This window comes from Agelaius tricolor, unplaced genomic scaffold, assembly GCF_023055355.1.
Source record: "Agelaius tricolor isolate 1412-34295 unplaced genomic scaffold, bAgeTri1.0.p SCAF_3, whole genome shotgun sequence".
Lineage (NCBI taxonomy): Eukaryota > Metazoa > Chordata > Aves > Passeriformes > Icteridae > Agelaius > Agelaius tricolor.
In genome coordinates, this window is record NW_027269263.1 from 36232336 (window position 1) to 36259017 (window position 26682).

The following is a 26682-nucleotide window of genomic DNA, read 5'->3' on the forward strand; positions in this document are numbered from 1 at the left end:
AAATATGGGAGGTTTTTTTGGAAATTCAAGTAGACCAGATGATTTTTAATATGAGATTTGGAATTTATTTGTTTCCATTTGTTTTGGAAATTGTCATTTCCCCTCAATTTTTTCAAGATACAGAAAATTCATAGCAGCAAGAAACAGAAATACTCACCAGTCAGACTGAAATATTTCTTGTCTTTTTCACTTCTTTTTCTGCTCAGTTCCACAGTCAGGTTTCTAGCCTAGCAGTAAAGCAGCCTCCTAGGGATTTGTGAAATAGCACTGTCAAACTTCAAAGCCTTGGAAAAGATTAATACTGAAAAGAATAATGTCAGATATTTGCTTATTCTGGAACAGCCCTCTTTATTCTTCTCTGAGACACAGATTTCTCTTTTTTTATTACAATATATGTCTCTGTTTACTTAACTGTCAAGAATTGAAGTGGCAGGTTTGTGTAGTGTCTGGCAGGCCTGATGGAAAGTTGTACAGATTCATGTCCAGAAAGGTGGAGACAGCTCAGATGAGCTCTAGCTTCTGAGGAGAACTAGAATTTAGGTGTTTCTTCTTTTTCTTCGAACGACAACGGATGACCAAACCCTGTCTATCATCACAGTTAAATCAATATTCTTTCTACTCCACTTTTTCTAAAATGAACCCCTGGCTGTACACAAAGTTCCCAGCAAACTTTCATTTCAGAGAAAACTCCCATCCCCATTTTCCTTGTATACCCCAGAGGGAGGCTAAGCCTCCATTTCACTGAGGATCTTTTGGAAATCTTTGAAGGTTTGTGTAAGGAGGAGACCACGTGATGAAATACTCTGTTGTGTCCTAAATTGCAGCTTGTTCAAGGCAGGAACTTTCTTTTCAGTACTATCTGGATAGAGCTCAGTTCAGGAGGATACAGAACTTAGGTGGAAATTTCAGGCTTTTAACTCTATAGGCAGCACCTACCAATCAGTCTCTTTGTGTCATTTTCTCTCTGAATTAACTCTTTTTGTTCTCAGCACCAAATCTGGATTTACTATTCCTGCCTTCCTGGCAATGAATGTGCTATCCAGCAGAAGTTAAAGGAGGTAGAAAAACCTGAGACTTGTGGAGCCAGAAGGAAAGAAGGAAAAGGAAATCAAACACTGGGAAATGTATGGAATGGTGGTCCAGCAGAGTCTGCAAGAAGAAATAAGGAGGGAACCAGTAGACTGTCTTTCTAATGCATTGTGATATTACCTAGCCCCCAGTAGGTTTTGAAGTTTTTCCAATCTGTGTGCCCTGCATAGTATTTAGCAGTGGTGTGAACAAAAAATTTTGTTGGGAAGCTCTCTTGTGCAGCTATTTTATGACCACGGTGCAAAGGCTGAAAATCATTCATCCTAATCCATTGAATCCTGGCCAGGAAACCTTTTCTGATTTGAATCTTCTCTTAGTTCTGCTCAAGAGCAGGAAAGTCAAAGTTGGGAGTAATGTGAAAGAGAGAGCATGAGTCATGAAGAGAAATTTAAAAATTACAGAAATGTTATCCTTTTTTCTCAACTCTTAATGTTGCCCATAAACTGTTTGTAACACTGTCTAAGGGTTGAAGAGAATTTGAAAGTAGGCTGAAACAAAGGGAGAATATTGGGTAAAGTGACTTATCAATAACTGATGCTTGAAAATAGATTAGCAGGTTAGCCTACCTGAAGGTGACAGAAGCAATCCAAAAGTTGCACAGAAGTCTTGTGTTTTCTGTAGGGTCCTCCTGTTATAAGCTTTCTGTAGAATATATTACTCCTAGAGATATAATTGTAGCACTGTTTGCTTCAATACCTTCTCTTCTGTTAGTGATGGTAATATCCTGTAAAGTAGCATTCTGTGTGGCCAGAACTGGGAAGAGCCATAAAATACATTCTGGTAGCATGAAATTGGAACTTGATTTGAAATGGTTTTACTAGATGAAGGAAATAATCCTGAACTAGTTTTCAACTACAGTCCTGTAGTGTGTAACTGACTTTTCTTACTCCTGTAAGCATAAGCTGTTTCAAAGGTGCTCTATTTCTCAAAGTTTAGTTCTCCCAGCTGAAGTCTTCAAGAGGTCACTTGGAAAGCTTGTACATTTTATTGTTTCTGGACCCTAGACAAACTGGAGTAAAAAAAGCATCAAGGGGTTCTGTGCAGGGTAATCAAGTGTGTTTATAATGTAAGAGATGTGGCTGTTCTTGTTGAACTCTGGGGTTACACCTGTGCTTGCTTAAGTACATCCTGAAGTCTCCTGCTCTGCTGGGTCCAAGGAAATAAATTTGTCAATTCAGCTTCTTGGAAGAGATTTTTTTTTTCTTTAAGCGCTGCTGAAAATATTTCCAGGTTGGTGTGTGGAGTGTATTGCTGTAGTTTCAAAGAGACTTTGTCATAGTAGGAGTTTGAAAATACCAAGATAATCCCTGAAGAAAATTGAAAAACCTAATTTCTGAGAAAGTATTTTATAATGTGATAAAAGTTACATTTGAAGCTGTGGAGGATGCAGTCTTCCAAATGTGTTTCTGTTTTGCAGAACACATTCTCCAGTGTTGAAGTACTGTGATTGCTTACCTTTCTTGTTGATTTTAGAGGAACTGCATGCGTTTTTTAACTTTGTGATGCTAAAATAATGCTGCACTTCAGTGTTTGCAAAGGATGTGGATATGGTGACTCGCTCTACACAAAACTATTTAGAATTAACATGATCTTTGTGGGCTTTATTACTTTTCTCTGTAGTCCTTACACTTTAAGTGTCCAAACTTTCTGGTCATATGGATCACCTATTTTCATCTAGTGGTGGGAGAGGTCTGTATAGTGCAGTGCTCTGTGCCCTGTGATTACACCTGAGCCCTCATTTTGAGGAAGGGCAGAAGTAGAGGCAAGGTGGTAGCGAGCAGTGACTTATTGCCACTGTCAAGATAATTTTACAACCTGAATCCTCTCCTGTGGCAATCAAATAAAACATATTAATTCCAAACTATAAAGTTAGGTTGGAGACTGAAATTCTCACTGTTAGGCAGTGGTCAGATGAGGTATCATAATTAGCTACTCACAGCTGGAGTTATAGTGAGAGTGAGGGTAAGAATGCAACACTAATAACAAGCTACAAACAAAGATTCACAGTGCCTTTGTCTAAAACAAAAAATAAAAGTTTATCAGTACATTGAAGCTGAGGAAATGCAGTTTCCCTTCAGGTTTTCAAAGATCTGCCATGATGCCACTGGGCTCTGTGTGGTCTCTATAATTGGGGTTGCATCGGCTTGGGTAACTTTCCATATTTTCTCTGAAAGGGAGCAATCAGACAAGTTCAAAGGTAATGACTACCTTGAGTTTAAATTCTGACCATTTTTATGTAGTTCATATCTAGAGTTTATGATCTTTTGAGCAACCTACTTTTTAAGTCTTGGATGCTCATGCTGGGACAATCTTTGAATCAAGGATACTGTAGTTAAAGAAAACTAGCAGCTTTTGCCAGAACTTAGACACAAAAGAAGCTTTTTTTAGTTGTTTGCACTTGTGAGACACAACATCTTTCTCTCTTCAGTGGGTGTTTGTTAGTTCAAACCACTCTGTGGTGTTCAGGAGTAAAGGAACATATTGCACTTTCAAATTCCATATGTTTCTCTGGCTTCTTTAACAGTTCTTGCTCTTATTTGAGCCAGGATAGATTTGCTGGAATGTGGCACCCTGTAAGCTTTCTCTACAAAACAGAAATAGTCAGCTTGATTTCTGTTGCAAATCTACCAGAGTCACCCTGACACAGAACTGCTTGATTTTAACTAGAGCAACACCCTCTATTTTCTGAACTCAGTGTTTAACACTGATAGAACTTCCTAGAAAGGGGAATACTGATGCAGACATTTGCTAGTAAATCTTTTTGCTAGCCTCATCCAAGGCTTTTGCCTCTTTAAATTCACCCATTAAAATAAGCTAATTATTAATTAATTAATGCTGTCATGACCTTATAAAAGTATATTTAAAGAAACCTACCTCACCTTTTAGCAACTCTGCCTGGCAAGAAGATCACTAGGGAGAGAAAATTTGCATAGTTTAAAGATCAGGTGAGATAATCTGCAGTCTAGTGCAGACTTTCAGCAATTTGTGGAAGGTGAGAAAGAGAGGAGAAAAAAGAACTTACGGGCTGACCCTTAAGTTTCATAAAGCAATATCACTCAAGTGCATCCAGAGCTGTGGAGACCCTTAAAAGCTAGAGATTTTACAAGCCCAAAGGAGCAGAAGCCCCAGAGACTCCAAGGACTGACTTAGGATCTTCATAAGCCTTACAAATGTTGCAAGAACTTGCAAATTGAAGTAAAGTCAGGAACCCTGTAGGATTCCACACTGCCTTTTTCTTTCTATTGCTTTGCAAACTTAAAATGTACATTTCTCTTGTCTCATATAGGGTTTTGACATAACAGATAGGTCAACATACTCTAGCATTTGACTGCAGCTGCAGGTCTCCTGGCTATCACAGGGTGACAGATTCAGATCCCTTGAAATTCTAAGTATGAATTAGTTGCTTAAAACTTTGAAGAAGTTTGCTTGTCCTATGTTGCTTCAGAGACAGATAGAATGAAAATTAATGTGCAAAACAAAGGTCATAATAGCTGTATTAATTGAAACATTACTTTAAATACTGCTACACAGACACATACACAAGTTATGTTACAAGACAATGCTGGAAGTCAAAATGTTGACTGTTCCACTTGGGAAATGTCAGAAGAGAGACTGTCTGCTCAGCCACTGTCCAGAGGGGTGTGCATGCAGTACAGTCACAAGAGCCACAGGAGAGATAATAACCTTTTATGCAGCTATTCATTTTGAATTTTATTTCTGTCTCCAGTGTGTGACCACAGGCTTATTAAAGGCACTGCCCAGATCCTTGTCTAAATGCAAAGTTATTAATTTCCTGGTGCTTTTTCCTGAGGCCCTAATCCAGCCACAGTTTGAGTGCTTCAGGCAATATGCAGATCTCAAGGAGAAAACCTCTGAGTCCCAAGGTCATTCCATATGTATTGGATCTTTCTTACAGCAGGAGATAACACAGACATAACTCTAACACTTCCAGAAATATCCACTCACGGGTGTGTTCACTAGGTAAAACACATGGGGTTTTTTTGTCTCTCGTGGAGGGTAATGAGTGATTCACATTCACTGAGCAGATACTTAAATCTATGTGCTATGGCTCATCTTAATGTGCAGTTTCCTTGTTCATCAAACCCATGGCGTGTTCTGCTGTTGGTGCCAGATGCCTGCATCAGGGACACCAGTGTAAACTGACTGTCAGCTGTGAATATACACAATAAATAACTTTTCTCTTTGTAGTGCCAGCAAGGTGTGCTAAGGCACAGGGAAGTGGTTCAAGACAGCCAGCACAGCTTCACTGAGGGCAAGTCCTGCCTGACCGACCTATTGGGCTTCTATGATGGAGTAACTATCCCAGTGGACAGGGCAAGGGCTACAGATGTCATCTCTCTGGACTTCTGTAAAGCTTTTGATATGGTCTGCCACAACATCTTTATCTCTAAACTGGAGAGAGATGGATTCAGTGAGTGGACTGTTGTTAGATGGATAAAGAATTGGTTGGACAGTCACATCCAGAGCGTAGTCGTTAATGTCTCAGTGGTTAATGTCTCAGGGCATCAGTGACAAGTGATGTCCCTCAGAGGACCAGTGTTATTTAATATCTTCATTAATGACACAGATGAAGGGATTGAGTGCACCCTCAGTAAACTGGCAGGTGACACTGAGCTGAGTGGTGCAGTTCACACACCTGAAGGACAGGATGGCATCAAGAGGGACCTGGACAAGCTCAAGAAATGGGCCTGAGGGAATCTCAGGAGGTTTAACAAGGCCAAGTGCAAGGTGCTGCACCCAGATCAGGGCAAACCCTGGTATCAGCACAGGCTGGGGATGGACAGATGGAGAGCAGCCCTGCTGAGAAGGACTTGGGGTGCTGGGGGAGGAGAGGAGAGGCTGGACATGACCCAGCCATGGGCCCTCACAGCACAGAGCCAAACGTGTCCTGGGCTGCATCCAGAGCAACATGGCCAGCAGGGCAAGGGAGGGGGTTCTGCCCCTCTGCTCTGCTCTGCTCTGGTGAGACCCCACCTGGAACACTGCATCCAGCTCTGGGGTCCCCAGCACAGGAAGGACATCAATCTGTTGGAGAGAGTCCAGAGGAGGCCACCAAGATGATAAGAGGGATGGATCACCTCTCCTGTGAGGGAAGGCTGAGAGAGTTGGGTTTGTTCAGCCTGAAAAAGAGAATGTTTTGGAGTCATTTGATTGTGGCCTTCCAGTACCTGAAGGGAGCCCACAAGAAAGATGGAGAGAGTCGTGTTACAAGGACTTGTAGAGACAGAAAAAAGGGGGAATGGCTTCAAACTGAAAGAAAGTAGGTTTGGATTAGATATAAGGAAGAAATCCTTCACTGTAGGGGTAGTGAGGCACTGGAAGGTAGCTCCGAGAAGTTGTGGCTGAAAGTGTCCAAGACCAGGATTGATGGGACTCTGAGCAACCTGATCTAGTGGAAGGAATCCCTGCTTACTGCAGGTGGGCTGGAACTAGATGATCTTTAAAGTCCCTTCCAACCCAAGCCATTCTATGATCCTGTGGTTTCATATGATTTACCCTTGGCATGAGAAGCCTGAGGCTTGTGATGCGTTTCTGCTATCGAGTTTTCTGGCTTGCAGGACGGCTCTTTTACAATAGGGAGAATGGGTTATTTCTTTTAACCCTTTGTCTCTCATGCTGCCACAAAATATGTTGTACAGACTTCACTTAGTCTCATCAGAAGCCTGTAAGATGGTTGATACTGATCAGTTTGTCGTAAGCTCCTGCGTCCTTACCTGCTTTAATCTACTCTACTTATCTTCTTTAAAGGAAATATAAATACCTTTTTTAACACCTCTTGAGATAAATGTGATAACATGGAAACCTAAGGTAAATAGGCATTATAGTTTAAAAAAAATCCAGCTTTTTGGGCTGGATTCAAGTTCAAATTGAAATTCAAAAAACAGTTCTTGCTTGATCAGTTTTTTGTGTCATCAAGAGATACAGCTGCTGGCTGTGATAGTGAAATAAAAAAATGCTTGCAATTGGTGACCAATGCTGTTGGTACCTTTCAGCCTTTACAGAATTTGTGATATAATCTGATACATAAAAGCAGCAATCAGGTGTTCCCTCCATGTTTCATAACCTTCTTTTCCTTGCAAGTCCCTTTTTATGCCTTACACACCTCCTATCCAACTTATGCACAGCTAGCTCCTCAAAATTTATGGTGCTTTCCCCTATGGGTAGGACATTTTCATTGTGGGGACTGCTGAGCAGTGAAAGAGGTGTGGAACAGGGCCTTGTAAGAAAACAGATTTTTCTTTCCGATGAATGGTACCCCTGGGTTGCATAAGCAACTCTCAGTTTGTTGTTTACCAGTACCTGTGTAAGCTTACATCCTTAACAGCTTTGACACATTTTTATGTACCATTACCTGGGTTTCTCTGTCAGAAAAACTTCAATCTTCTGACATCCATACCAGAAGAGTTCCTCAAAAGAGTGAGAGCCACTAAGCCTGCTCTCTGTTAGCAGCGTTATCAGACCAGCTGTCCAGCACAATGCCCATGTGATTGATTCCTGGAGGCCAGAAAAGTCTTCATACACACACATGACCGCAGGGTTTTGAAGGTGTTTGCTGAAAGTGGAGAACAACTGCAAGGGTTATGGATCCCATGTTCCTTCCTGTCTATTTCATGGAGGCATGATGCTTCTTCCCTCCATTCTTTGCTCTTATCCTGATTCTGAGCTGCATTACTGTCTTTTTCCAGTAGCTGCTTGATTTTTCCTTACTCTGCTGACCTAGTTTGAGTTGTCTTTTCTAGAAGGTCCTAAATCCCCAATATGCTATTCCCTCTCCTTACAGCCCAGTTTTTTCTGCTGTCTTTTGCCAATAAGGCTTAAGTGATTTTCCAATACATTTCTCTCACACTGCTGATTTCTCTGTTTTAAAGGCCTTTTGCAGTTTACATGCCTGTCCTTCTTTAGCCCTTTCTCTTTTCCCCATCTCTTAGCAAGCCATTCCCAAGTTTCTTGTTCTGCCACTTCTTTATGGATCAATAACCCACTCATCTCAGTTCTTCTCCTTCTTGCCCAAAAAATCCTTCTCTCCCCTCTTCTTAGCTCCTGATTCCCAGTGCCAGATCTGTCAGGTAGAGAGGATACACAGAAAACATGAATTTTCCATATAGAGCCTAGAGAATTTTCAGGGGGAAGGGCAGGGTAGGTGGGGCAAACTCTGGGTTTTCCTAATGAGCTGTTTCAGCTAAAATAACTAAAGGGAGAGAAAAAAGTACAGTCTGAGAAGGGTAACCATTGTAAGAAAACATCACACCAAATATTTTTACTGTGGCCAAGTTGTAAGTTACAAGCAGTTAAAAACAAGATGTTTTAATCAGAAAAGTATTATTTCCATGATTCCCAAGTCTATTTGCTCGATATCTTTTCTCTGTCTGGTTGTGATTTGCTGCTGCAATTTAATAGCCATCTTGCTAGTAGGTGATTGCAGAAGTGAGGAGTTGTCATGTTTTACAAGGATTTCATAAATCTTACAGGTATTTCTTTTTTTTACAAACTTCTTGATCATCCCTAAAGAGAAATAAAAGGAGTTTAGCTGGACCATATAAGTTACAAATTACTCTAACAGGTCAAATTAAAATTTATCTCAAGTGCTTTTGAAACTATGACCTTATTAAAAGCACCTTAATAACATTGTTTTGTATGGGAGGAAAAAAAACCTGTAAAGGTGAAATTAGATGTCCCTGAAACAGAAAATTAAAGGTACAATTTATTGTCATAAATAACTAGAAAGGGGGAGGAATTTCACTTCATGTATAAAAATGCTCTGTTTTACTTACTGAGTTTTGAGAGTAATGGAAAAAATTTGTCTTCAAAGACTTGTCAGGAAGGTGAAACCTGTATTTGCTTGCAGTTAATCTAAATAGCCTGCAGTTATAAGAAATCAGTCTGAAATATCAAATGTATTTCATGATGGGCATTTATTAAAGACCCTTGCTAATCTGTGATAGTATCTCTTTACAAAGCACATGGTCTCATGATGCTAATCCAGGGGCTAAGATCCTCAAATGGAAGCAGTCTCTACCTCTTAAAAATATCCTGTTTTGCTTCTTTTTATAAGTAATTAAACACAAATGATGGAAGGAGAAAATTCTTGTAGTAATCTCTCCTGTCCACCATCCAGGCTTCAGGAATGCAGAGCAAAGGAGCAAAGAACCCTCACAGACACTTAGTAAAAGATGGGAAATAAAGAGTTGATCAAATCTTTCCACTTCACATGAGGGCTATCCAGATACACCAGGAAATGCAGGGTGGAAGAGAATTGGCACCCCTACCATATGCTCATACCTTTGGTCAGCTGGAAGTGGGTCAGTAAGTTGGCTTCTGTTACTTAGCATGCTTTTCAACAGAGACTGTGATTACAATAGGATAATGAGGTACCCTGGCTTGTGCTTGTCTGAAAAACAAATTAGGCAGGTAGCTGCCGTACTTAAATTCGGAGCGCAGAGGTGAACGTTTTACAGAAATGGTGATAATTAAGTTTTGTGGAGATTAAAGGATCTTTTGTATGTGCCATGCAATTCAAATCAAGAGAAACTCTGTATTTGGAAAAAATCCAATTAAAAAAATATAACAGCCCCAGATTTGTGTTAGTGCCACTGCAGTCATCTGAGAGACTAAGGAGTAAGAGACAGATCCGATTTTCTTTGTACTAGAGAGAATTTGTGCTGTAACCCCAGAGAACACTAAATATCTCCCAAGATTTTCCCTGAGGGGAGGCATTTTAAAAAACCTGGAACTGAACCACTCCATCCTCTTGACTTTTTTTCATGGGTATGAGACATCAGACTTTCCCTGACAGGTTAGGTCAAGGGGGAAGAAACCCCAGAGTTTTTGGCTTTCACATAACAAACCGGATTTCAAATGTCAGCATTTGATTTTATAAATCATGGCATGGTATTGATGCTGCTGGTCTTCTCAGTACATCCTGTCATTCGTTAGTTGGATATGGAATGTGGGAGAAGCACCAGCTGCTATGTTTAAACTAGAAATCAGCTGCAAAGGGAAAGCAAATAAGAAAGGATGTGTCCTTTCTGTGCTTCTTTGAGATCTCCCTTGCTGGAGGAGTGGCTTTTTTGCTACTTTCATGAACTGACTCACAGTTAAACTCAAGATTTGAAAGATTTTTAAAGATAAACCCAAGAGTTTTTTGTGTATATTTTTTGTGAGGTTTTTTCTTGTCTTTGCAAAGTTCCTTTTAGTTCAGCTCTTCAGGGATTAGAAATGTAAAAATTTAAGATGCCCATGCAGCCTTACTCAGATGCCTTGGCGCATATGTTACATTACCAATTTTAATTGGAATGATTGCATACATTTTACCTTCCACAGTCACCTGCTGCATAGTACTAAATGATCTGAAGAACAGTCATGTGAGAGAAATGTGCTAAAAAAAGGTGATCTCATCTTGATGCAGATGCCTAAACTGGGGCAGGTGAAGCACATTTGTCAAATGTCAGTTTTCTTGGGTGGTTGTAGAGAGAGTTTAGGCTCAGGTGTAGCTCCTTCAGGTCTGTCCTAGAGAGGTCTGCATTTTGGTGCAGTGAGCCCCAACACAGGTGACTTAAAACGTCCTCTCCAGACAAATGGATGCTTTCAGCCTTCATTTCTTTGATCCTTGCTTGTTTATCTCTACAGTGGGAAAAGCACCATGATTTTGCTCCAAAGTGTGTTTATAAGAGAAAATCATTAATAAACATTTGTTGTAGGGAATACTCAGAGGCTGCAGCATACAACGGCTCTCCCCCACCACATATGCTCAGAGAAGATTGAGAATACTGTTTAGTAATTAAGGCGTGAGCTTGGAAAAAAAGGGAGAAGTGTTCCTACTCATTAAATATTCACTGTCTACCTTCCATATGAGGCTCTTGAAGAAGGAAGTATATGTGCTTATTTAATTAAAGAGGGAAGGTAAAAATAAGTGCATCCAGGCAATATTCATTCTGGGGATCATTAGGTTTGAAGTGCTTTGTGCCCACATGGTGACTGTAATATTTTCCTTTTAATGTCATTCTGTTTGTAAACAGATGCTTCTGATCTTTATTGGTATACGTGTATTTTTATGATGATTTATACTGATACTCTGCAGATTTTAATCAACTTCTCATTTGGGTTTTTTTACACCTTGCATAAGCACAGTTTTTCTGTTATGGTCAGCTCAGCAGTGTTGTTTGGAATAGCCTTTTTCTGAACACTGTGACCTCTAATTTTTCAAGGTCTTTACAAAGACCTTAAGTAAATTTGGGTGGATTTCACTGGTAAAAGAAAAATAACAACCAGAACCAAAGAAATGGACTGAAAAGAAAAACAGATTAAAAAAGCTTTTCACAGTTTCTCCTTTACATAAATACAGTAATTGCTTAATTATAAATATGAGCAATGGAACATCTTCAAAAAGAAACAAGTCCCCAGACTTGCATGAGAGGACCTGGAGCCCCTCGGAGCCTGGCAGCAGGAGCTGCTCTGGCAGGAGGTAAATGTCTCGTCCTGCAGCAGAGGAGGAGCCACATGGGAACCTTGCCAAAGGTGACCCTGGCAGCAGGCTGGCAGGCTGTCTGCTGAGATAGCAGATGATAGAGTGCCCTTCTCATTGTATGGCTATAACAGTTATGGGCCACTTGAGTTTCTAGAGGTTATTGCTTAGCTGGGATTTTGGGAGCAGAAATATGGGGAGTTGGTTTTGCTGGAAATGTATGCTGCAGAGAACAGGGGATATAGAAGCTTTCTTTTACTTTAAATGTGTAAATGCTCCCAGTAGTACTCTTCCTATATTCTTTGGAACAAGTACTGGGAAGGGAAAGGCTGGAAATATATAAGCAATTCTAGATTATTTTTGCAATGAGGTTTGAAAGAGTTTATGTTTAGGACTATGGTTTCTGTGTTGGACTTAAGGGCAATTTACCTAAACTACTTCCTCTGTTTCTTTGAAATGTTTTTGCTGAACTGCAGCTGAGGCAGTACCAAAGCAGAAAGAGAGAGCAGTAAATAAACTTGTTTACTGACTCGTTTTTGTCTGACTCAAACATACCAAAGTTTGTACAACCCCTAAGAGCAGAAAAACCCTCTTGTCCTCAGTGCCAAAACCTCCAGGTCAGATCTCAGCCTCAACTTTCTGCATGATAGCCTTTTATAATGTTTCTGTGCCAATGCAGTAATTATTTTAAATTTAATCTGTACTAGAGCACAGATTATTTAAGAGACCAAAGTTTCAGGTAAAAAAGTGGTAGCAATAGTACATATTTGAAGGATTAGAAATTAATATTTTCTGTTATGTACAGCACGGTGCAGTTTAATTTTTCTTTTCTTCTGGTTCATAGTTACCTGATAGGCTTTGCAGAGGAGTTTTAGACTAGTCTTAAGGTCCTGCCTGTTCAACCAAACCAAATCAGCTGATGTCAATGTTAGCAGAAGCACACCCAAGGTCAGCTTTCCAAGGCAGAGACTGCAATTATCTTCTGTTCAGAGGTCACTAACACATGTAAATAGTAAGTAGCCATGAATGTATAAGTTGGTATATTTCAGTACAGAGGAGCCCTGAGCAAGGTCCAGTCGTGCAGCTTGCATACACCAGGCAGGTCAGCCGTATGGGAATGGGGCTGTACTTGGCTCAGTCATCCTGTTGACAAGCAGGAGTGGCTGTCACAGCCTCAGCATCTTGCTTATGTGGCTCTGCTGCTTCCAGGGCTTCAGCCCCCACCGCCGTGGCAGAGAGACAGGGGCAGCTGAGGTTCTCACTAACACAGCATTGACTTATCCAGGTGTCCAAAGTAGCCATGGCACACCTTTGCTCTGAAGTTTTTGGCACTATCTGAGATGTCCTGTCTGATGGAGACTTGGATAGATAGCACTGTCAGCTCAATGCAAAGGTTGGGTGTTGGCTGTTCAGAGTGCTTGTTCCCATCTATGAAGTGACAGAGTGAGGGGCTTTGTGCTCTGTAGGCTTTTGAAGAGAATCCAATCCCATTCTAATTATTAGTGTTCCCGTTAGATGGAACTTAGGGGAATTGTGTCAAATAGGCATAATTGATGGGTACTGCAGCTCTTTATATTATCTATAGTGTGTACTTATGGATATGCTTTCAAGGTTGGCTGACGTAAAATTCAGCACACCAGCTGTATCTTAGTTTGCAGGCTGAGGTGCAGATTGTGTTGCCCTTATTTGTTCTATTTGTTGTGATTAGACAGACAAAGAATCATGCAAGAGATGTAGAGTTTTGAAGATACCAAAGTTCTTGTGCATTTTATTTTCTGTCGTACTTGGAGGAGAAAATAAGTACAGGAAGTTCTTTTGGACATACGTATCTGTCTATCAGGCCCTGAGAAGTTTTGGATATTCCATAACTGAAAGTGTGAAAGACCAGGTTGGATTGGACTTTCAGTAACTTGGTCTAGTGGAGGGTGACCCTGCTTTATGGAAGGGGATTGGGACTAAATGGTTTTTAAGGTCCCTCCCAACTCAAACCATTCTGTGATTCAATGTGATTCAATGGTTCTTTGAGAGCATCTGTGCTAATTAGTGTTTTGTATTGCAGGGCCTCAGCAGAGGACTTATTATGTGCATGTTTTTGGTGTCTGTCTCATTTTGGAAGATGGTTTTTGAAAATAATTACTTGTAAGTTCCATTCCTGGAATGAAATGCAGGAAGAATTCCATTGCTGCTTGGAATTCTTCTGCAAACATTTCATAATCAATCTAATGCTATATAGTGTTTCAGGGAAGTTTTCAGGAGTCATCCTTCAATGGAAAGGTGCTATTTGAGGCTCAGGTTGCCAAACTAACCATAAAGGTGTACTTGTAAGCTCCCAAATTCTGAAACCATGTGCTGGCATCAGGGATAGAGATTTTGAGTTCCTAATAGTTCTTTAACTGCCATGTGAATTTTCTGTGTGGCATTCTTTCTCAAGATAACAAAGCAGAAGGTTTTAGTGCCTGTGCTTATTTACAGTAATAAACTCAGACTATCCTCAAAGAGGCAGATCCTGGATTCTCTGTACAGGCATCATCTACCGAGTTGCTTTTGTGTTGTAAATTGTGCAATAGACAGATTGTGTTTTAGATTAACAAGACACATGTAAAGAAAAAGAGAAGTAAATTAAGAGATTGGGATTTTATACTGCTTTTGAGCAGGGAAGAGGCCTAGTAAAAGTGTGAGCTTGAAACAGTTAGTATGAGGAAGCAGCATCCTGAGAATTGGGGAAAGTATTTTGAGCTGAAGTTGTTTAGGCAGGTTTTATGGTCTGAACATGAGAGAAAGTCTGAGAAAGTCCCAAACTGATTTTGAACATATCTGCATCCACAGTCTGGGAGCATTTTGAAGGCAGAGATGGTTCTTCAACTGGTTAGTGATATTTCTTAGCTGAGAAGGATGGTGGGGCTAAGGTTGCAAAGTATGAAATTGGTAAAAGCAGCTCCTAAGCTTTTGATTTGAAGAACTTGGCTAAATTAGAAGCATATAAATGAGCTGCAGGAATTAGGCAACAAGAGGAAAATTGAAAGACTGTGCCAGTCAGTTGACAAGAATATTAAATTGCTTGTGGATAGAGAGGATAATAGGTGGCACATTTGTTTAGAGAATAATGTCTCCATTTTCCATTCTGAGGTTGAGAGGTCTCTCTGATTTTGCTATCACTCATTCTGCTGGCATCCTCTTGCAATTATTTCTATTTATCATTTTTGAAATTTGATTATTCTAAAGGTGAGAGAGTATAAAATGCCATTGGTGGCTTTTTTCCTTAGCAGCAATTAATGGGATTTTTTCCTGCGAACTCTGTGATCTTTCTTTCAGTAGACCAGCAGTTCCAGCGCTGCCCTGTTGCTTGCAATAATGGAAAATACACTATTTTATTTATCTATTTTTAGTACTGTTTTTGCCTCTCTAGTTCTAGTTCAGGTAAAATTATAACAGCTATTGCTCATTCTACAGCCTGCCTGTAACACACAATACCCCAAAATCAAGGGAATGCAAGGAGCACATATATTGTATGATAGATTGTAAGTTTGTCTTGGAGACTGACACTTCGAACAAGAACAATATTTAATTTTTAAATAGTGGTTCTATTATTAAAAACTGCTATTCTATCTCTACAAATATTATTCGTAATACGTTGTCAGCTTAGTCTGTTTTATAGAATCATGGAATAGTTTGGGTTGGAAGAGACCTTAAATATCATCTAGTTCCAGCCCCTCTGCCACAGGCAGGCATGCCACCCACTAGATCATGTTGCCTAGGGCCCAGTCAAACCTGGCCTTGGATGCCCTCAGGAATGGGGCATCCACAGCTTCTCTAGGCAACCTGTACCTGTGCTTTACCACCTTCTGGTAAAGGGTTTCCTCCTAACAGCTAAACTAAATCTCCCCTCTTTCAGTTTAAAACTGTTCCACCTTGGTCTATCACTATCTACCCATGTAAGAGGTCACTCTCCATCTTTTTTATAAGATTCCTTCAAGTACTGAAAGGCAGCAATGAGGTCTTGCCAGAGCCTTCTCTTGCCCAGCTCTCTCAGCCCATCCTCACAGGAAAGGTGCTCCAGTGCTCTGAGCAGCTTCATGGCCCTCCACTGGACCTACTCCCAACAGTTTCACAGCTTTCTTAGCTTTCCAGAAATCCCTTCTAGAGCTTGCTAGCTGTCATTGATTTTATTTTGCCCATAAGATCTGTGATGAGTAAAAGGTTACTCTGCTAAATGAAGCATGAACAAAGCCAGGGTGCAAACATTATGCAATATTAGTAGAACAGGGGACCAAAGCCAGCACCGTGAATCACACTCTGTGTGTGGTACATTTATGACCTTTAGCCACAAACGTATGAGGAATCAAATAATATTACTCTGAATGAGTGATAATGGTGCTACCCAGCTGTAGGGCATCTTGAATGTTGTTCCTGTGCCCTTTAAACACTGCAGAAGTCTTATTCCTGTCTCTCTTCCTTGCTGCTACATTCCCTCTTGAAACCATTGACCCATGATCCCAATCTCAATTTCTTGATTAGATCATCTTTAAAAATACATAATTATATCCTTTCTTTGCAAAATAGAGATCAAATAATCTTTACAGTACAAGGAAAGTGTATTACATAAATAAGTGACCTCCCATGCCCTCACCTCTGCCCAAAAAAATCAGTATTTAAGTATTAAATCAGATCTCTGTAAGAGACTTGGTTGGTCATCCAACTGATGTAAAAAAAATGAGTAAATGAAAATGCCCCTACAAAAGAAATTTTAAATGGTAGCAAAGTAGCCTAAGTGCTTTATGATGTAGATGAAGAACAGGGGCAAAAATGGGGTTTTGTCAGCTCTTTTTATCTGTGACTTGGTGAAACCTGGTAAAATAAAAGAAGAAAGGTATAAGTGAATTGAAGCAGAAAGGAAAGAGAAAAGCTTCCCTACTTGCAGCAGATCTCTCTCTTGCACACGCATTTCTAGTTGTAGCTCTTGTTTTGCATGAGATCATGGGAAAGACAGACAGACAAGTTGACTGCCTATCTCTATGGCAATCTCAGAAAATCATAAAAAGGGACATAGGGGAGCCAGAGTATGATAGAGGACTATGAACCTCACACAGCTAGGAATGCAATCTTGCACCGAACTGTGAGGAGTTGGGACAACTTTAAGTGTGTCAGTCTTACGGAGAAAATGTTTTAATGGACACCAAAAAATGGGGGGCTTGGGCTGGTATTCATGTAAAAGAAATAGTCCTTAAGAATACAAAAACCACACAGAGAATGACAAGATTCATTAAGTGTAGTTTAAGATACTGCCTGGCAGTAATGAATAGTCTGTGGGTGAATGAAGAAAAGTGGATGTGAATGCACACAGAGTCCCTGAGTGCTTTCACGTTGCTCTGCTGTCAGCTGAGCAGTACTGTAGAGGACCTTGCAAAATGGTCTATATGGAGAGCATCACTGCTAAAACCACACATCTTAGAAATTAAATTCATCAAGCGTGTTAGAAATCCTGCCTGTTCTTTGGGTTGGTTATCTGGTCTCAAGTTTGAACAGCTAGCTGTGGATTTCAAGTGCTGTGTAAGATTTGTATCAGCTTTGATTTTTGCATTTCAGCAATCTAACTTCCCTAAGCAGGGGAAAATACTCAGAACTCATGGCGGTAAGTGTGTGGTATTTTGATCCATTTCTGTTACAAAGAGCAAAAAGCTTTTAACATTTCAGCTCTAGTTTCTTAACACAGAAAACAGGGAGGCTAATCCCTAGTGCACTGACTCTGGACTGGCACAACCACATCTGCTGTGCTTTCCTCACCATTGATTATTCTGTCAATCATAGAATGATTTAGGTTGGAAAGAACCTTAAAGATCATCCAGTTCTACCCCCTGTGCCATGGGCAGGGGCACCTTCCATTAGACAAGGTTGCTCAGAGCCCCATCCAACCTGGTCTTGAACACTGCCAAGGATGAGGCATCCACTATTTCTCTGGGTAACCTGGTAAATAGGTACATATGTACAAAAGAGTTTCTCCTACTTTTTTTTATTTTTCCAGGTAAGACGGGAAAAAGCCAAGCACTTGGATTTCTTTAAAACATTCTGCAGCTTCTCTGGGCAACCAACCTTGAATGTTATTCTCAACTGAGACTGAGATACCAAATAAAGGCACAGATTTGGTTGCTTATTCTGTGCTTTACACATCAGTTTCATCACTGCTGCTTTTAAGTACCTTCTCCTTGTGTGCTGAGTGCTGACAGTAGCTTGTTGGGATGTCTCAACCTTTCACTGCGATGGAGTGTTTTGTGTTGGACCCTTTCTGGAACTCACACTGGCTTGTGTACACAAATGCACACACATAGTTCCCCTACATTCTGTTGGGTTTTGTTAAAGAAAGCAAGTTCAAGGAAAGGCTTGTGCGTTTCTGCATTTAAGGATTTGTGAGTGTCCATCTATGAGAGTTTACTCAACAGCTTCTTTGGGGAGCAGTCAGTGCTGTCCCTTATACATCAGAGCTGTCACATACATGATTGCTGAGCAGGTACTGGAAAAGATTCATTGATTTTTGTGAATTGGAAAAAGAATAGAGAGAGCAGAGGAAAGCAAGAATATAGTCTAAGGCATTTGGGAGTAATGGGGGATTGAAACTGATTTCTTCAATCATGACTTTCTGTAAGTGTTTGAACGTTTTGCTCTTAAAGGCAAGAGTGTCAAAGATCTCAGGTTTTTTTCCACTTCTTAACAATCTTCCTTAACTTCACTAAGATATGCGTCTCTAATCCACTAGTCTGAACATGAGGCATGCAGGCACCAGGTATAAAAATTAGGATTACAGAAAAGGAGAAAGAACATGAAGTTTCAGGTGTACTGACAAGAACTGAATGGAGAAAATGGAACTCCTACCTGAGGGAGAGATTGCTTTGCTTGGAATCATAGAATCTTTATGGTTGGAAAAGACATCTAAAATCAGCAAGTCCAACCATACTTGCTATCTGTGGGCTGCAAAGATTTTGTATAAAGGGAACAAAAAAAGGTGTGAGGAGTAGAAGAGCACACTTCTTCAATCAAGAAAAACTATTTCTGTAAAATACTGTCTTCTGTTTTTAACATAAGGGAGACACATTTCGATCTGTGAAGATACTGCTACAAAAACGTTAAAACTTTGCATTGCAAGAACTACAAGGTTTGAGGACCTATGCATTTTTTCTGGTCTGAACCAGCACCTTGCCAGTTTTTTTGACTACTATCAGTCAGAGAATCACAACAGAGAAGGCTACAGGGACCTGCTATACACAGTTTTAAGGTGAAAACCTGGTTAGTCTGTGAACACCTAATAGGGAAGAAGCTTGGAAAATTATTGTGAGATAGTAAGATATCCACTTGTTTGTCACATCATTTCTATAAAGTACAGCAGCATCCAGAGAGGTCAATAGCAGTCTTCTGAAGCTGTGTGTTTCAATTGGTCCAGCTGGCTCTTTAAAGACAAAATCTAGTTTGACATCCTTCCTCTGGGTCAAGATCTTTTAAGCTGCTCAAAAAAATTATTTGTACCTTGTTTTGCCATGACTTTGAAAAAATAAAAGAGCAGCCCAAACCTTGCAGTTGAGAAGTGAGAAGCTGCAGAGCACAGGTAGTAGCAGCAGAGCTCAGTGTTCCTACAGGAGCAAGCTCAGTAGCTGTACTTCCCAGTTTTAAGTACAGGAAGGCTTTGGAAAGGAAAAGAAAAGCATCATAGACTAAAAAGGTTTGGTTTCCTGTGAATTAGTGTCTTTATTGATCACAGCTATGACTGAAGCTTTTCCCTATCTAGGGCAGTTGAAGGTACTGTTTCACCCTTGTGTAGACCCTCTGCTACCTAATACAAGCAGCTCACTTTTTGGTTTCCCCACTGTGGGAATCCTAGTGTTTTTTGTCCTCTACCACCCACCAGTTGTTGACCTGGATTTCAGATACCATGGGGATCAGTAAGGATTAACAGATATATACATTTTTGAGGACATAAAGAAACACATGTAATGTGATGTCTTTATCAGGTTAAAAATACATTTTTCAATTTTCAAAATGATTTGTGATTATCCTTTGAGGCAGAGGAGGTTCATAACACTGTTCACTTTATTTAAAAAAATTTCTAAATATTGTACTAAATACTATTTATACTATACTAAATATAGTATATTTACATATCATGAAATTATATCCAGAATAAAACCCCTTGTTTCCAGTGATTTAAGCTGTCAAATAAAAAAGGTGTGCTGCTATGTAGCTGTATTAGCATGCAGAAAGCAATGCTGCTTCCTATGGGAGGTTTTAATCAAGCCTCTTGTAGTGATTGAGATGCAATACTCTAAAATGAGAAAAATTATTAACAAAATCAAAAATCTAGAGTGCCTTTCACACAAATATTCATCAGTGTATTCATCAGTATCTTATGTAATTACATAGTCAATAAATCAACATAGTGTGTAAGTGCTTCAGTCATGGTGTAAATATCTTAATGACTGGAACATCTTCACACATGAATAATTTATACCTGTATGATTCATTTTTCATATCCACGCTTTACTTCAGCATGAAAAACTAATTCTTCTCTGTCAGAGAATGTGTGCTTGATTATTGCCTTCTTTCTCTTCCTTGTGCTTCTTTTCCACTGTTAGACACACTCCATTTCTTCTCTTCTGGTTCCTCTAATGTAGTTATCTTATTTATTCATCCTGTCTGCCTTGGTTTGTGTCCCAGTGCATTTCAACAGGCACCTGGGAAATAACACTCAGGCATAAACTGCTTGTGCTTATGCAGTTTCCCAAGTAACTGGAAAAAGGACCAGCATCTTGAAAAATCTACACATTCTCAACAGATATTTGCATTCAGTTTCCTCTCCTCAAGGCAGCCATTGCAGAAAGAACTTGTGCAAGTAGGGCTTTGCCATTTTCTGGATCAATATGAGTTAAAACCATTGTCAAGGTATGGATGGCAAACATTGTTTGAGTCTTCTTCCCATATATTTGTAAATGTGGAACTTGTGTGTACCTCCAGAAACCACTGGAATGTTCAAGATGAAAATAATTGCTTCTCAGTGCAGGAATGGGAATAAGGAATACTTAAATTCTGCTCTGCTGCACATGTTTATTTGGCTGTTTGCAAGGCACTGCATGAATCCTGCCTTACTTAGACCTTTAACCAAGTCATCTAAGACAGGAATTTCATTGTGATAAACTCCTTCTTTAGTTAGTAAGAGAAAGACAGGTAAGTTAGTAACTTTAGTTGGTAAGATAAAGACTGCTGAGGGCAGTTCATCCAGCTCTAAAGCTACTTAGTGCTTGAAGCTCCAGACAGAAGTGCTACTGGGTGGACTCTATTCTTTTAGCTCAGAATTTAAACATCAGTTCAAGTTTGTGGAACAGCTTATTTTTCTAATGCCTGTGAAGGTTGAGCCTTAAAAATTCAACCCTAGTTGTGTACAGAAATTGTTAACTCAGATTTAATGACCGCTTTCAAAATTGCTGAATCTTGCCTTCAAACCCTCAGATTTTGAACTTGAAAAAAAAAGAAAACCAGCAGGAATCTAAAAATTATTTCAAGTTGTGAGGGAAAAAGGAGTTCTATAATAATCAACTGACACTTTTCTGGTATTGTATGTTATTCCATCCAACCTTTTTTCCGTTTCTATATGCATTTACCTACATTACCCTCTAATGAGGAAGAGCACCTTCACTGAGTATTCATCACCCTCTCATTCAATTTCTTTTATTATGATATAGATTGTTAGTTTTGTATCCTAATACAGTTTTACTGTCACTTCTGTGCCAGTATTACATTTTTTGACTAATTTTTTAGATTTAAGACTGAGTGGAGTATCTTATATCTGTCCTCTCCTCCATACTTGGAAGCCCAGCTGCAGCTCTTTTACAGCTTCAATCTTAGTGTCTTCTGAGACACATCACAATTGATTGTTGTCTTTGTATCCTCACAGCTGGTTCCAGTATGTTGTGAATACCAATCTCTCCTGCTTGCTGACAGGACATTTGGTAACTTTGATCCAACATAAGTCTTAATTTATTCAGTTTTTTCTTACTCTGACTGTAAGCACCTCCAAAGGTTTCTGATAGCACTTTGTCTCAATCTTTTGATATCCTTAAAGGACATCTTCTCTTACTGTATCTTACTGCACTGAGTTATTGATCAATGGGTATTGGTTAGTAGGAGTTTTCAGCCAGTCTCCAGAATGTACTTCACCCTGATCCCTGCCTGCTTTGTTTTGGCATTTAGGAAGAAGCCTGCTGTCTTTTTGCTCTGTTGTGTCTAGCACTTGTTCTCTGGGGTAGTTTCTCACCACAGTCATTGATCATGACTGTTGCTCCAACTTATTTTCCTGTTTTCTTTATTCAGTGGTGATCACTTACTATCTATGTTCTGTTGTAAGACAGTATTTTGTCCAGTGGAAGGATGCTAAAAGACTCTTCTGAACTTCCTCACATATATTTTGCTTTAACTTCTACTGTGTATAGGTGTCACGCCTCCTGCACTTTCACCATTTTGTCCTTTCTTTTGTGAAGGATTTCTTGTAGACCCTTTCTTTATCTTCATTTGATTATTAGAGCTGCTATCTACAGACCTTCATCTTCTTTTGTGAAAATTAATTTCGCTTCCTTCTCTAACCTATTCACTGGTTCATTTTTTCAGATAATTTTCGACTTTTTAAATTAATTCCGTTTTTTCAGCATGTCTGTTTAAATTCCAGGTAATGTTTATCTTCAGTTGTTCAAGAGAATGATTCACTAACACACCCTGTTTCCCTCATCTGGTCCATCTCTGATTCTGACACACTCTGAAACTTTCCGACATCCAGGATTCACAAACTTTCTCTTGCTTTTAGCATTTTCAACATCAAGAGCTGGTTATTGACTCCTTGAATTATGCTATTCCAGTATTTCTTGAAGAGGCATGTTATCTGGTCAGAGAAATAGTATAGCCATGGAGATTTTATGTGGGGAAACATGAAAATGGCATAAGTACCACACTGGTATAATACTGATCTTTTGTTGTCTAATTTTAACAGATTCAGTAGCAACAGCTTCTGGGCCACTGCTAGTTGAAGTTGCCAAAACTCCTGGTGCTGCTCTTGGGGTCGCGCTATCTACCTCGATGTGCTGCAACAAACAGGTCATTGTCATAGACAAAATCAAATCTGCAAGTATTGCAGACAGGTGAGTGTGACAGAGGACTGACACTGCAGGTCCATGCATCCATTTTACTTCTTTTTCTGTTTGGTCTGGTTTTAAAGGAACCCTTCCCTTTGTTGAGAAAATCGACTGAACCAGGTCCTCTCAAGGCTGCATGTCTTAAAATTAGCACTTTGTCAGCTGGCTGTTCCAGAGTGCCGACTCTAAGGCTTCCATCTATTTTAGCTCATCCGTGTAGTATTCGGTGACATAAGCCAGCCCCCGTGTAGCACGTCACTGGCTGCTTGCACTATGCAGCACAGGAGTCTGGCTGTTAAATGTAACACTGTGGCAGAGATCAGGATTTAAAAAAAAGAAACATAAACCCACTGGGATTCTTGAAGTAAGCCCACCATATGGAACAGCTGTCAAGGGAAGTAAATTTTGAGGCTTTGCAACCTTGGAGTGTTCTTTTAGGATATATCACTCAATCTTGTGACACAGTGAAACGGAACTCCTTATGTCTGGATTCTTCTACTGATATTTTAGAATACAAGTGAGATATAAGGAAGACTGGCTTCTGTATTTTTAAATTGTTTTGCTGTAATATTTCCGCTTCATTTAAACCTTCAAATAAAACCATTTAAAACATTAAAATTATAGCTAGATATTTTTCCTCAGTGGTCTGATCCTCTGCAACAAAGTTGTAGGATCTTTCCTGGGGCGTGTGTGTGTGTGTGTATGTGTGTGTTTATACATATACAAGATATTTCTATATTCATATCTCTATTTAAATTTTTTTTATATATTGCGTTTCAGCAGCAAATTCCTCCTGCATGTCCCCAGTCACCCTACCTTGTAACTCCTCTTTGGCAATGGTGCTTTTGGTAGCACCCACTTGTAGCAGTGAGTCTACAGCTCCTCTGTGGGCTTTTCCCTACAGTAGAAACTTTGAGAGTGACGGCCATTGATCCAGGGGTGTTCTCCAGTTCAATGGTGCAGGATGCTTTAATTTTCTCCCTCTGTTTTTTCCCATTTCGCAGGGGGTAACCAATTAAAGGAGCTGTCCACTTGACTGGTACGTCGGGATGCTGACTGCTGTGTTTGCATTTCTCAACTCATCCAGTAGCCAGTCTCTTGAGTGCAGCAAAATTTAGCAGATAGCCCCCTCCCCACCCCACTCCTAGAGTCACCATGCTAGCCCTGGTTTCATTATTTGTTTGACTACTGCATAATTTCATCATCATTTACAGCTTTTGTACTAATAAATGTTTGAATTATAACTCAAAAAATGATGAACTGGGTGCTTGTGTGAGGGATATGTGACCAAGTTATTCGAGTCTCCTTAAGCTCTTCTCATTTTATCCTGCTGCCATTCACATATATTTTAGAGTCAGCTACCCCATTGCAGTTTGCAGTTCTGTGAGTGATGTCTTGGCATATACTGTATTAACGGAATTGTTTTTAAGGTTTGTACTAATAGAGTTAAAGTCTGACCAGTGACAGTGCCTACAAAACACAAATGTCTCTCGAAAAAAAAGAACATGTTCATAGTTGTCATGACCAGTTTGAAGGCAGAAAAACTCATTGTGCAAGAAAATAGCATACCTGATCATACCAAGTTTTTCCCCTTTTGTATAGATGTGGTGCATTACATGTAGGAGACCATATTCTGTCCATTGATGGCACCAGCATGGAGTACTGTACACTGGCGGAAGCAACGCAGTTTTTGGCTAATGCAGCTGATAATGTCAAACTGGAGATCCTTCCCCACCACCAGACACGGCTAGCACTGAAAGGCCCAGAGCACGGTAAGAGGATCTGTAGCACCAAATACCTCTTTCTCTTGCTTTCTTGTGCTTTGCCTGCCCATGCTGAATGATCAAAGCTATCGCTGCAGTTTTGTCTGTAAGTGTTGTTTCAGCTCCCCACGTTATGCTTCTGCAGTTTCTGAGCAGCTCTGTGTGTTCTTGGTCTTAATGAACCCTCTGAGATTCCAATGGCCAGAGAGAGAAACGTTTTGCTAAGAAATACCTCTACAAACTTGCAAATGTACATAAAAACACCTGTTGACTCTACTGTTGTAATTGTTGGGGGTGCTACGAGATACTTCAGTAAATTAATCTCTACATTGATTCTTAAATTTAGAGTGGGGAAGTAGTACCACAGCCAACTTATTTTCAGCATATTGATTTGATAGTTGTGGTCAATTAATAACACCTGTTCTCCCCTAAAATACGTAAATCCCTCCCTTACTTTCTCTTGTTAATGGCATTATTATTTATTGCCATCATCTTTTAAAGTGCTTCTGAGATTGCTTCACAGGTTCACTGTCAAGGCTTATCAAAACTGTTTGGAAACAGTTTCCTGGATTGCAGACCTTTTCACTGTGATTCTTATTTCATACCAATATGCTTGAATAGAATGGCTTTCCATTCTCAAATCAAATGTTTGTAAAATGTCTTAGTATTTGAAGATGGAGGCTGCCTGTCTTGTCTTCTCACTAACTGGGAGAAAGTGGCTAATTCACAGTAATCCTTAAATTCAGTCTGAAATAGCACATGTTGATAGACATCAAAACAGTAACAAGGGTTATCAAATACACAGAAAATAGGTACATGTGTTGCAGCATGAACCAGTGGCTTAATTTTTCTGAGCCTATGGTACTGTGCTTCTGCCACCTCTAGACCAAGACAAGATTTCTGAGGTCTCGAAATGTCAGTGATGGTCAGTGTTCTGGGACATCCATGCAACTTCCAGGTTGTCCCTTGATAAATGGTGTTCTAGACAGTTTCTCAGAGTAGGGAATACTGGTCTAGTGACAGAGCAGACATTCGTTTCTCCTAGACCAGGGTGAAAAAAAAGTAACCTTTGCAATTACATGGTCTCCCTGTACTCAGCTCTTGCCCTTTTCTACTTAAGCTGCTTAGAGCCAGAAGGAGCAGAGTGATACTGCACAAGCAGAATGAGTTGGAGCCCAAATTTGCAGTGTATGTCCATTCCTTTCAGTTATGACAGTACATTGCAAACAAATCTTTCTCTTTTTTTGAAGCAGAGATGTCATGCAATTAATTTCTGATGGTTAAAGAATTTTAAGACTGTTTTTTGGGGGAAGACAAATGCTGGGGCCAATGATTTGTGTAGATAATTGTATTACTTGAAGTAGTTGGTTTGTTAACCAACATTTATAACAGATTGATGCTGTTAATATTCTAGTAACCAGTGTAGATGCTTAGAAAAAGAAATGCTCTTGCTATGCCAGAGTTAAGAATTGTCTGTTACTAAATCATATTTAGGTGATCAGCAAAAGATGATCTATAAGAGCATCTTTTGGGGGAAAGTATCCCTAAAGTAATAAAGTTGCTTTCTTCAGTAAGGCAGAATAACTAGGATGTTTACAGACTATTTCAGCTCCACATCAGGTGGTGCTACCACAATATCATGACCAATTCAAGATGTAACAAGCTTTATGGAAGCAAGTTCCCTCTAAGAAACAACCTTTTATCAGGTGTGGTATGACCTAGAGGCTGCAGAGAGTGAAAATCTCCTTTGCTTTGTCTGGAATAAGCTGAGTCATTAGGGCTGTACCTGCTGAGCTCAGTTATTGGTCTTGTGGGAATATGTTAGGAATTTAAAACAGGCAGGAAAGTCAGTATATAAAATAAACTGAAATTTTAGCCCTAAAATAAAGTGAAGAGCTCTATAAAATATAGGATTCTTCTTCATGTTTTTTTTTCTTTACACTCTGCTGCTGACATTCATTTCTCTTGCTGCCCCATTAGTTTTATGTTTACTATACACAGCCCTGTACTGGAAAAGCTGAAATTACCACTAAATTACTATGGTTACACACAAAAGGATTTTCTTTTACAGAACTTTTGTTGAATTGGGACTATCCTTCTACAAGCTGAGCAAACTGAATTTGTGTACTTTCCCACTTTGTAGTACATTTTTATCTCTACTCTCGGCATGAAAATAAAACATTAAGAA

The 26682-nt window shown here is 39.7% G+C and overlaps 1 protein-coding gene across 18 annotated transcripts in view; it reads left to right on the forward strand.

Moving 5' to 3' along the window:
• The window catches only part of GRIP1 (glutamate receptor interacting protein 1), a 307466-nt gene that overhangs the window by 236378 nt on the left and 44406 nt on the right, over positions 1-26682 (forward strand). For all 18 annotated transcript variants that reach the window (XR_011678613.1, XR_011678614.1, XM_071423476.1 and 15 more), the window contains 2 exons: positions 22590-22737; positions 24334-24503. Coding sequence is in view for 16 of the 18 variants with exons in the window: in XM_071423476.1 (XP_071279577.1) it covers positions 22590-22737; positions 24334-24503 (318 nt within the window). In the remaining 2 variants the exon portion in view is untranslated. The remainder of the gene's footprint in view (positions 1-22589; positions 22738-24333; positions 24504-26682) is intronic.